The sequence below is a fragment of the Oenanthe melanoleuca genome, chromosome Z (genome assembly GCF_029582105.1).
Source record: "Oenanthe melanoleuca isolate GR-GAL-2019-014 chromosome Z, OMel1.0, whole genome shotgun sequence".
Classification (NCBI taxonomy): Eukaryota; Metazoa; Chordata; class Aves; order Passeriformes; family Muscicapidae; genus Oenanthe; species Oenanthe melanoleuca.
The window spans coordinates 36,346,554-36,358,905 of NC_079362.1; the positions used below are offsets into that span (position 1 = coordinate 36,346,554).

A 12,352-nucleotide genomic window follows, 5' to 3' on the forward strand; every position below is an offset into this window, starting at 1 on the left:
AAAATAAATACCTCAAATGAATATCTTGCATCATGACTTTTTAAAACACATCTGCTAAGCAGATTACGAACCACAGCTCAGTTTGTGAGCAAGAAACATTCTGTTATGGACAGAGTTGAGTTCATGTGGTCAGAAATTCTCATGCTTAAAGTACAACAGAAGATAAATCACTAAGAGGTGGCCTAGGCTATTGCACTTTTGTGCATTCTTACACAAAATACCTGTCATACTGCAAACACAGTCCACAGGTGCTGTCAGGCAGGAGTTATTTCAACAGCTATAGGACAGAAAGGAGAAAGAGCTTCAGTTCTCTACCAGTACAAACCACTACTAGGGTTTATGTACATTTACAGCAGACGCAAATTGCTCTGTGCAGGGGATGGATACGTCAGGGCAGCAGTATCTGTATAGCAGGGAAAGGTGTTCCAGTAGATCTACCCATTTCTTCCTCATAACCCAGAAGCTCACATTAATCCATGTTAACTCACAGATCTCTGTCCAGCTTCTCCATCTCTCACTTGTGATGCTGCCGTGTCCTTGATCCAATCTTGACCACACCAAGGCTGCTTCCATATACCATCCAGAAAGTAGTTTAGTTTTGGACATTGCTAGAAGATTCAGACAAAGTTGGCACTTACTCTCTCAACTTGAGCAGAAAGTCAAAGGTTTGAAATTTTGTAATGTATTACCATCTAATTGAAGTGTTTAGAGGGGGGTTGTTGTGGTCAATGTTGTTCATTTTTAAAGGAAGTTATCTTGAATGCAGGATAACTGAAACAAATACAACAGAATTCTACTGTCACAACCCCACACTTCTTCCAGCCAAGTCTCACCAAACTTCAAACTTCTTTCATGGCATCAGAATTATTTCATGCTCAAGCAGTTAGTTCTTTCCTTCTTCTTTTCACATGTGGGAAACACTCCACACTTCTACCTTGGTCTCTGCAGCTGATCTCTCTCTCTGCACCACGCACAGTAAAATCCTCCATATACTCAAAATTCTTGCATGGCCTTAAATGTGCAATTGTTTGAATTTGTCTTGGAGGAGGTGATAATGTGTCAAATTCAAATATAAATGGAGATGTGAATACTCTTCTAGTGATAAGTATTAATTAAGGTATCAGTAAAAGCAGCACTCTTCATAATCACAACCAGCTGCATCACTTAACATGGATTCAGGGAACAGTGTTTTTCAGCAGTGATAAGAAAAGCCAGGACTGGGACTCCAGGATTCAATCAACTCATTCCCCTTGCCTGCCCTTCATTCCCTGCTCTCTTCACCAGATAGGGCTATATGTGATAAAAGCTTTATGAAGTACTAGAGAGGAGGTATCTAGATGTAGATCATTTTGCTTCTAGATGTAGAATTTTGCTTTAGTGATGCCAGCAAGATACAGTGCAATTGTGGATTGCACTGAGTCACAAAATGTCTATGCCTTGGCATTGCATCAGCATATCTGGAACTTCAAAGCACGCTTAAACATCTCAGTCTTCAGAGATGGCATTCAATGGGGTATTATGTATTATACTGGGAGAAACTAGGGGCAGAGAGACAGAGCCACTTGCACAATGAAATAGAGATCATAAGCTTCAATATACCATTTGAGGCTGGCAATATTGTTTTTAATTTCCAAGTAAGAAATAAGCATAACCAGTAGATGGCTGCATTAATGAGAAATTACTAAAAACATCCTCTTCTATGCTTAAGCAGGTATGCCATATGTTGAAGAGAACTTAGGACTTTGACAGTCCTGCTAGAAACCTGAGTGCCTTCCAAAACCAAACTGAAACTACCTCCAAAGACAAGAATCTCAGTAAATGGCCTTGTTCTGGGACAAAGCCCCACTTATTCGAGTAAAATAACTTCCTTGGAAAATAGTTTTGATCCATGTAATAATATTGTTAAGTTTTATGCTTGCATGGGAAATGTGCCCTCATGTTATACCTGGGAAAAGAGTAATCTTTGAAAAATATGTCCTTTGATGCACTGTGCATGCACTTAAGGTTTTTGTACAAGAAGGGCTGGGGAGGTTTGGCTACTGCCTTTATAAAATGGTTGTTTATTCTTCTAAGAATCTATTGATTTGTCAATGTCCTACAAATCCAAGAAGGCAGAGTTACTGGGACAGCTAGTACAAACACTTCCGTGACAGTTCTTGTATCTATTTACAACCTGCCTACAAGTTTTTTTCATCTGTTTGAATTGTTAGGGCTCCCATCTCAGTTCCTACCCAGAGAAGACTCAAGAACAACCCTGTGCCAAATTATTTCAACTTCTCTCTGAAGTATTTCTTTGGGACTGTTTCACTATGCTTAAATGCAGGGACTTTTTGACAGAAAACAGCACCTTCCATAGCAACTTCTTCACCTGACACTGACAGCACTAATTAATATCGGATTATCAATATGAGATCGATCATTGAACTTCATCTACTAGAGAAATTTCAAAGACATTGGGGAGGTAGAAGGATTAAAAGTGTTTCTGTTTGGTTTTGGTCATTTATATGTCCATCTTCACAGAAACTGACAAACAAATTTAGGGTTGCCCTTTTATGAATATTGCCTGTAGAGAGAACACATAACAGTTAAACTCTTATCAGTGTCTGGTCTTAAGAAAAAACTCAGCTGTACAAAAGGCAAAGCCAGGCTATGCATAGGGTGGAAACAAAATGAAAAGCAAAAAAACCTGTCATGTACGTACCAACTACTATTTGTGTTCTGCAGAACACGTTTGAGGTCTATACTGAACTCATACTTTACAATCATGCTGATACTTTGTATGTACTCTCGGCTGAGAAGAAAAATGAAAGATTAGGTTAGTATTAGAAATGCATATCAAGATATCATTACAGCATTTCAAGAAATTTCCAAGTAAGTATTTTTGGGCTTTTTCTTCAGCCCAAAACCTCATAATTGAAGAGTTTAGGTGAATAAACAGACATCAAACACCATACCTCACCCCTCCACCCATTTTTATGCACATATATTTAAATACATCATAATACTATTAAAGTTTGACAACGACAGCTCTGGAGGAGGAAGAATGAACTCTTTTTGGGAGCAGGGTGAAGGAATAAAAGGAATAAAAGATTAATAGAGAGATGTCCATTGCCTTTTTGATGTTTACTTCATGTCTGAATCTGTCACCAGTCTGCTTTGCCTCTTCCTAAAATAAGAGACACAGGAGACCCTGCAGCACTCACCTGCAGCAAGCCTCTACAAAATTCAGGCTATTTATCGATTCACAAAGTTATCAACTTACAATCCTTCCCATTTTTAATAGTAATTGTCCACAGAGTCTACAACAAATTCAACACCATTGGTTCTTATGCAATCTTAGCTTACATTGATCCATAAATAACTCACTAATAATGGACAATATCTTGTCCAGTGGAATTAGAAAGAATGCTCCTCCTCTCAACTTTACTTGTGTTTCAGTTAACTCCTTTAAGAAGGTGCAGCATTAACCAGTATCACTTTGCATAAAAATATGTCTATTGTATTTTAAAAATTAGGTTTTTTCCCTGCTCCACTGAATAAGTACTAGCATTCACTAATATTTAAGGCAACAGTGACTAAAGATAGAGGGTAGAAAGTCATCAGTGAACTGAACAATAATTTAAGAAAGTTAAAGGGACAATCCTGTATATTCTGAGTACACTGTAACATTCCATTTCTAAAGAACATACATTCCAAGTAATAATAAGCCTTACAGTTGACCCACTAAGATTTGCTTCTCTAATTTCACAAGGAATTGCGAATAAGAAAATATTTTCTACTACTCTGTATTTCATCTAGGTCAAACATGGATTATTTTAGCACTGACAAGGAAAACAATTTTCTGATATTCCAAACACTGATGTGCAAAACCAACACTCCTTGATTGAAGTCACACCAATCTTTTTGCACGGTATATATCTTTATTTCATCATGATGAATTCCTAGCTGAATTTTACTTGGAACCTGTGTTACTCAACTGGCATCAATTATCCAAAGGGCCTAAGTCCATCTCTGTTATAAAATATTGAGTTCTTTCATACATGTGCATACAGACAAACAAAAAAGATATCTTGGCTGAAGTAATGTCTGATACCTGATAATAGGGTGCAGGGGACACTTCTGCTATATAAATTATTCCACATTCAGGTAACGTCTCTTAAAACTTTTGGAAAAACTTCTGTTAATTTTTTTCTCATCTTACATTTGAAAAATATCTGCCATTAGGTGGTCTCAGAAGCAGTGCTTACATCTTGCACAAAAAATTCACTAAGGAGCTTAGCATTCATTAGGAAAGGATGTGAATACTATCTATATGGTGAGATGGCAAAAACTAGAAATTTTCTGTGGTATACCCAGATGTAATTTTAAAAACAGCTAAAAGGTGCTCAGAACTCACAACTCAGCTCTACACTTTCTAGAGTTCTTATTTTTCATTTCAAAATCAGTTTCTCTGGAATACTTGCTTCTTACCTACTGTGAAGTACTTATGACTTTTTACATTCTCACTCTTCAGAGAATTTTTTCTCCCTCCATTACAAGAATACGGCACATGTTTGTTTTTAAATGATGCAGTTATTCACACACATTAAATTTTGGACCCTCTAGTAATGCACATAGCCCAGGGCACAGACAGGAAATCAGAATTCTGGGTGCAGTTAGAGGACTGTGGCCCCTCGGGGTCACAAAGATTTGCTGGGACACTACAAAGAACTGGAGCACTACAACTGATGGATGCAGGCTCTCTTGCTCCAGATTGAATCAACAATACAACAAATTTCAACAAATTGAAACATTAATAATTCTGTTAAAGTCTGTAAATTCTAATCACCAAACACTTGGCTTGCATGGGAAATGAGGTTTTTTTGGCTCATTAATTGCATGGATGTCTGGGTTGAGACGCCAACTATGAAGAGACAGCAAATCAAGCTGTGCTCTAGATACAACATGAGCATTAATCAGAGAGACCTGGTATAATATTTGATGTTTGCGTCTACATATTTTGGCAAAAGAAAAGATAGAGAACAGTTTCTTCTTAACCTGACTGATAACTAACTGCTAACTTGGGAGCTAACATCATAGAACCATAGAATGGCTTGTGTTGGAAAGGACCTTAAAGATCATCTAGTTCCAATCCTACACTTTGCTTATAAGGCCAAGTTTTAAAAGGGGTAAGGAAAACTGAGCAGAATAAATAAAAATAAATCCCATAAAACTAAAATAAAGTAGAAGAATATTTGTTCAGTACCGGCAAACAAATATCTTCTATTTAAAAATCATTACATTTTCTGATTGTTCTTGTTAAGGTAGATAAGGAAATACATGAGACATGTTTCATAAACAGTAATTAATTTATTAAAGCAAAGAGTTTCATTTTTTTAAAAGAATGTGCTAATCATCTGGAAAAAATGTCATCAATAGGTTTTTTGCATTTATTTTTACTGTGTTGACTTTGCAAAGTAAGTGTTTGCATAGATATCACAGGTTTTTATTATTACTGTCTAAACAACCTATTCTTCTGAAGTTCTTCAGTATTATTTGGAATTCTGTGGTTCATACTAAATACCATAGATAGAACAATACAACTATAACAATAATTGCATTTTATGACACTAGAATAACCAGCCTTCAAGTCAAACCCAAAATTTGTTTACAAGTAAAGATAAATAAATAAGCCTTACCCTTCTCATTCCAAACAAAGCAAGAGGCTTTTCAGAGCTCTACCAAATTTTCCACAATGCCTTTTCTTGCTTGTATTTGTCAACATTTTAGATAGAAAAATTCTGAAAAATATCTGCACCCTCAAGCCAGTTCCGGAAACAGGATAGCCCTTTGTCTCTGATCTGTTTTCTTCCCTTGTCAGTAATGACTTCTCCAGTTTGTTTCACAATCACCAGCTTAGGAATTGCTGTGATGTTGTATTTCTTCTTCAGATCACTGAGGGAAAAAAATTAAAAATAAAACACACCATTAGGAGCATGTAAAGAAAATCCCAGTCTCTTCTGCAGGCTACTCTGGACAGGACACACGGGGGAGCAGAAGTGATGAGTGCCTGGGCTTCCTCAGAGTTTGAGGCAGAGGTAGAGCACTGGGTAGTGTAAGGAGATAAGCAAGGCTGCAGCTGGAAGCCTACACAGTGAAATATATCTCAGAGTTCAGAGGGCTGCAGCATCCTTCCTGTAAATGCTGCAGTTTCCACAGGAGCAGAGGCTCTTGGAGATGTAAAAGACGTCCAAAGAAGCAAAGTTTGACATACTCTTCCACCCCATCCTTCCAAATCAGATGTCATTCGGGGCCCTTTTTACAGGACAGGAGAATGATCTCAGATTAGCATTTGATACTCATTCCCCTACAAATATGCTGAAATGTCCCATAGTGCTAGTTCCTGCAATCACCATTAAAGCATGATGCATAATCTTTCTGTGGAAATGGAAGAGACAGAATATATTCCTTAAATTCCCTCAGTGGAATAGGCCTTCTACATACAGAAAAGAGAGCAATCAAAATATTTGGAATAAAAGCCATCCATCTGTGTAGCCAAAGAAAAAAATTGCAACTCCTCCTTTGCACCTTTAGAAGAACCAGAGGACAGACACAAAACAAGCAATAACAGAACAGCAAAATTCTAAAACACTAACAACACCTCTCTCAAAACATACTTAAAACACTAAAATGGAAATATGCTGCCTGAGCATCATCACCACAGGCAAGAACATTTGCTGCATGAGGTTCAAATGCCAAATAAGTTTGGGTAGAAAGAAAATGCAGACATTGTTAAAAAGCACTTGATACTAATATATGACATTTTCAATTATTTCCTGGGAGGAAAAAAATACTGAAAAATAAGACTTAAGTGAAAAGCTGACCCAGATCAGGCATTCCTGAAACACACCTTTCCTTCTTTATTTTTATTTAAGAGAAGAAAAATCAACAGCTGAGGGCATTGCTCTGCCATTATGTTAGCTGAGCAATATTGAAGGAAATACTATGGAAGCAGCAATAATAGGTATGGTTTACTTTCTCAGTGAATTGTGACATAGAGCAATCAACCAACAAACCCCATAGACCTTTCTGAAATCTGCTAAAATAGGTGGAAAAAACACATCCCAAACAAATGTGCATAGAACCCATGTAAAATTAGTGTCACCTCACACTACCTGAATGACAAACAAGATGGTTGAAAGGTGTTTTTCACTGGTTCAGTGGATGATAAACACAACTGCAGCAATCAGAGACAGAGCACTAGGAGACTGAAGGCAATTTGGTGTGGAGACTGGAATCATACACTTTACTTTCCTGAGGGAATGCATATATTCAGCCCAGCACAGCATCTTGCTCAGACAGCCTTAGGGCCGAAGGTTGCTTGCATCAAACCAGACTGAAGTGTGTGCAGATTCTCCTTACATTTGTGTGCAGCCTGCAAGATGGGTGGACCTGAAGAAGGCTCAGAAATAGTTCTGCAGACAATGCTTCTTAATTACTGTGTACATAGGTACATGCACTTACAAAAATGATTTCAAACTTATTAAGATCATTATCTCCAATAGGGACCTAAAATCCCATGACTCACCTGCACAAACCACATACGGCCCATGGGACTAACTCCAGTGGCAACTCATGGTATCACTAAACCATAAATAGAAATAAAATCCCATGATATTACGACTGACGCAAACTGGAGGTCATAGCCATTGTTAGATTCTTTTGGTTCTTATGAGAAGGCTGGATGAAAGTTTCTGAGAGCACAAATTGTGTATTTCTAGATAATACTGACATTGGCTGGGAGCTAATTTTCTTCACAGCAGCTCGCATGGTGCGTACCAGAACAGCACTGATAACACACTGAAATCACATGCTTGGGATTCAATTTTCCAGTGTCTGCTGAGATTTTGCAATAGTAGTCTAAAAAGTCTAAGACCTAAGCAATTGCTCTCAACTCTCAACATTATTCTACCTTTGTTTTTTTACACCCCATCCTACCCAGCATTCCTCCAGGTGCCAATCTACCCTCATACATAAAGCTTCTTAATATAAAACAGACACACAACCTTTTTGTTTACTTTTTATGGGCATTCTCTATAATTCTAATTTTTACTGAGCTGTACAGGCCAACTCAAAAAATACCTTCCTAACCGGCAGCCTGCAAGAACTACTGTATACACCAGGCACCCTCACAAAAAATGGTCTTTCACCACAGGGCTCAGCACAAACACAGCAGTATGTCTTTGTGTACCATTATCAAAACATCAATCCTATTTAACAGTATTTGCTGTAGACATGTTCTGTCCTACACCTGCCTTTTCTCTCTGACACACTTTTTCTCTCCCAAGTGCTCACTTCCTATCAGACTGTCTTCACACCCCACTCTAGGAATCAAAATCCTGTGCCTCAGGCAACAGAAAACATTAACCTGCAGACAGTAAAAACATCAGGAGCAATATTTCCTATTAGTCATGCCACACACCACATGATGTAGTAAATGTGCAGTCCCATCCCTGGGAAACAATCAGGACTGAAAGCATAGAAGAGTCTGGAGATCCTGCTTTGAATTCAGTATTTTGGGTCCCTGAAGGTAGGCTTGGCACTTTAGTGTTAGGCTTCATACACAACAAGTAGGAATGCTGGCTATTTTTTAAGACAAAATTCATCACCAAGAAACTCCACACTTCTGCTGTTGAAACATAATTTAGATGGCATACTTAAAATTGGCTCTGTTTCGTCTAGAAGAGACATTAGATTGTGCTGCAATTATGTATCTTAAACACTGAAGCAACCAGCAAGGATATTTTAACCTCACTGAAGATACTAAATGCTTTCTTTACACAGTCAAAAAAACAATAACCAATAATTAATTCAATTAATTGCAATGGAACTTTAAAAATATTAATGAATATTAAAATATTAATAATGCTATTATTATTTTATCCATTTTTTAAAAATTATCGTTAGGACTAGTATCTAGGCAGAATTATAGTTTGGTTTAGTGAATAAACATCCTCTGTAAGTCTACAATGATTCACCAGTATCCCTGACACCAAACTACCAGTTAATCCAAGCTAAGCACCTTGAACAACTCCACAGAGTCCTTTATTGTTACATGAAACACAACTTCAAAAACATTGCTTGTTCATGTCCCTCAGCACTTTTTTTCTTCAATAAGCCACTAAGTGATCTCACAGTCATCTGGCAGGACAAGCCATGCTTCTCTACAGGACTGTGAAGGGCATTACAGTATGCCCCAGGAAAGCCAATTAAACTACCTCTTTGCCTCCACTCCGCGTGACTTGAGAGAGAGCAGTCAGAAATAGACCTCTAATCCACAGAGGATGAAGCTGTAAACCCATTCCCATGGGCCATGCTGAGCAGCTTGCAGGATGCAGGGACTTCAAGTGCTACATTTCCATCAGGAAACTTGCCTGCATTCTACTATGATTACTAGATATCAAATACAATTACTGCCTGGGAAGATTGTGGAGAATTATGGAAAACAATATTTAAACCAGAGGGAACTGTCATCAAAAAGGCCTAGCATCAATTGGCAGTTATCATCCAGGAATGAGCCAAGAAAGAATGAAATTACTCCTGGCTTCAAGTCATTTGCTCTTGAATTTGCCAAACTGCACTGAGAAAACAAGATTAGCAAACATGCTCCCTGTTGAGTGAGTAGCTGGGGTGTTACACACCAGGTAGCACACTGGGATGGATCTAGGATTAAAAGCAAATCTAGAAGTTACTAGATGCAACATAAAATAGTTCTTTATTAGAAAAACTAATCTGCCCAATCTACACTTAAAAATTGTATTACCTTCTTAACTTTGATACCACGTGGAAAAAAAATTCCATAATCTACTAATTTAAAGAGTGGGGGGAAAAAATCCCTTCACCACTATTTGCAGGTATTTCAAGTCTGCAATTACAGGCATTTCAGTAACCCTGAACATCTTCTTTGTGCTCCTGTAATCCCAGTCTATACTTATAGGAGCTAAATCAGGTTTCTGAAAGTCATCCAAATGCGTCTCTACCCTTGACTTAGGTCATCAAAACACTGTATCATCCTTCACCCCGTTAACTTACACACAGCCATGTTCTTTCCTTTTGCCTTTTTCATGAGCAAGTTGCCTCCAGGAATGTCACTTTGGAAACTGAACAGCACAGAATTTTACACCCCAGTTACCAGAGGCAGTATGCCACTGCTGAACTCCAGCTGATACTGTGTCTGTCTGAAATTCTTCACAGTTTGCTCTGCTCTGCTTCAAGTAGTTCAGTTACAAGTTCTTCTGCTTCTTCATTTGTCTTTTTCCCAGAGACCTAAACTAGACAATGCAGACCAACCTTAGTATCAAATACCGCCGCGCTGAAAAGCAATCACTTGATCCTCACTTGTCATTCATTTCTTTTTACCTCACTCATCTCTCTAACACATGGGGTCTTCACTAACTCTTGTTCCAAGATCTTTTCGTTTCCAGACGAAGTGCGCAAAACCGCGTTCTTTACGTCTGGGGTGTAAAAACCAAGTGTGCGCGCTGCCTCAGCGTGCGACAGCCAGCGGCAGCCGCGGCTCTGGCCGGGAGCCGCTTCAAGCTGGGCTCCAGGGAGTTCAGCGGGAAGGCAGGCGCGGGTAACGGGGCAGAGGCGGAGGTTCCGGGGAGTTCCTATACCGGAGTTCCCGGGTACTGCTGAGCGCCCCCGGCCCGCCCTCTCCCAGCCCTGGGGCAGGGGTGCCGCGGTACTCACTGCTTGTAGGGGTCGTGGAAGGGCAGGGCCAGCCAGTCCCCGTGCATGGCGCGCATGTAGCCCACCATCTCCTCGGCGCTGTGGTCCGAGGAGATGAAGACGACCTCGAAGGGGGCGGGGGGCTCGGTCTCTTCCAGCAGCTCCGTGTAGAAGTCGCAGAGGACCGGGGTGAAGTCGCGGCACGGCGAGCACCAGCCGGCGGAGAAGTACAAGCCCACGACCTTATTCTGCAGGGCCTCCTCGGGGTCCACGCTGCGGCCATCCCTGCTGACCAGGAGCCGCCCGCTGAACACATCCACCATGCTGGCACGGCCGGCCCGGCCGCGGGCACCGCCACGGGCGGGCGGCTGCGAGCCCGAGCGCTCCCCGGACGCGCTCCCCGAGCGGCACCGCCGCTCGCCGGCACACACCTCCCTCCCTTCTTCTCTCCTTCCTTCCTTCCCTCCCTCCTTCCCTCCCTCCTTCTCTCCCCCAGCGCCACACCGCCCCGCCACACGGCCACCCTCCCGTGGCACCGCCGCCGCCCTTTATAGCGCCCGCCACCGCCCGGTCCCGCCCAGCTCCCAGGGGGACGCGGCCCCTTCCCGCTGCCCCTCTGAGCTCCAAGCCGGCTTTTGGGGCTGGAAGTACAGCTCCAGGTGTCCAACTTCCATACATTTAAACCGTAATCACGTGCTCCGGGCGCCCTCAGCTCGCCACGGAACTCAGCCTCTCCCCTGAAGGTCTCATCACAAGACTTGGTCAGTTTTGGCAATGAACTTTTTTTTATCAGACATCCAGCACTTGTTTTTTGGTTTTTTTTTTTTGTTTTTGGGGGGTTTTTCTGTTTGTTTGTTTGTTTTTGTTTTGGTTTTTTTGGGTTTTTTTGGGTTTTGTTTTTTTGTGGTTTTTGTGTTTTGTTTGTTTGTTTGTTTGTTTGAGTTTTTCTGTTGTTTGTTTGGGGTTTTCTTGGTTTTTTTTGTAGCATGGACAATTACCTGAATTCTTGATATAAAAGGAGCTGTCTATTCTCTGTCCCAGATAAGATAGATAAGAGGATTTCTCATTTTATTCCACTTATCATGTGTTTGGATTGAATAATGCTTTTTTCCTCCAGCTGGCCATGAGTTAGAAATAAATAAATATTGTATTACAAATATGGAGGTTTTTTTTTTTGCCTAAACCTCCAAAAAAAGGAAATGAAGGATGATTTGGTGGTAGGGGTATTAAATTACAGTTTAATTAAAGGATCACGATAGAGTGATAATCAAACCTAGTATATTTCCTCCTTTCCATGAATTGTGCAACACCTAACTAGAAAATAATTTATCTTAAAAAAATTATCGGTATCTCCCAAAATAAATTCTAGTGTTCATAATGGATATTCAAGTGTTTTATTAATCTTGTTTAAAAATACTTCACACTAAAATGGTGCGTAAAAGTGTATTCTAAGCTTTTAATCTTCAGTTGTTCCCCTGTTTTAATCTGCAGCCTCTCAAAAATCTGTCAATTTTACTTACAGAAAAGATAAAATTGTGAAAAGTATATATTACGGTTCAAATACTGAACACTAGAATAGAATGGATGTTAATCATGATGAGTGCTTGGCTGGGTAAATTGCAACCAAGTTTCTACAGAAATT

At 40.0% G+C, this 12,352-nt stretch overlaps 1 protein-coding gene across 1 annotated transcript; it reads right to left on the bottom strand.

The window, feature by feature from the left end:
* Positions 1-5,332: 5,332 nt before the first annotated feature.
* Positions 5,333-11,226, bottom strand: NXNL2 (nucleoredoxin like 2). Its single transcript, XM_056513944.1, has 2 exons — positions 10,732-11,226; positions 5,333-5,934 (listed from the first exon to the last, which is right to left on the bottom strand). The coding sequence occupies exons 1-2, from the start codon at positions 11,031-11,033 to the stop codon at positions 5,766-5,768; spliced, it is 471 nt and encodes a 156-aa protein (XP_056369919.1). The 5' UTR covers positions 11,034-11,226; the 3' UTR covers positions 5,333-5,765.
* Positions 11,227-12,352: the final 1,126 nt, after the last annotated feature.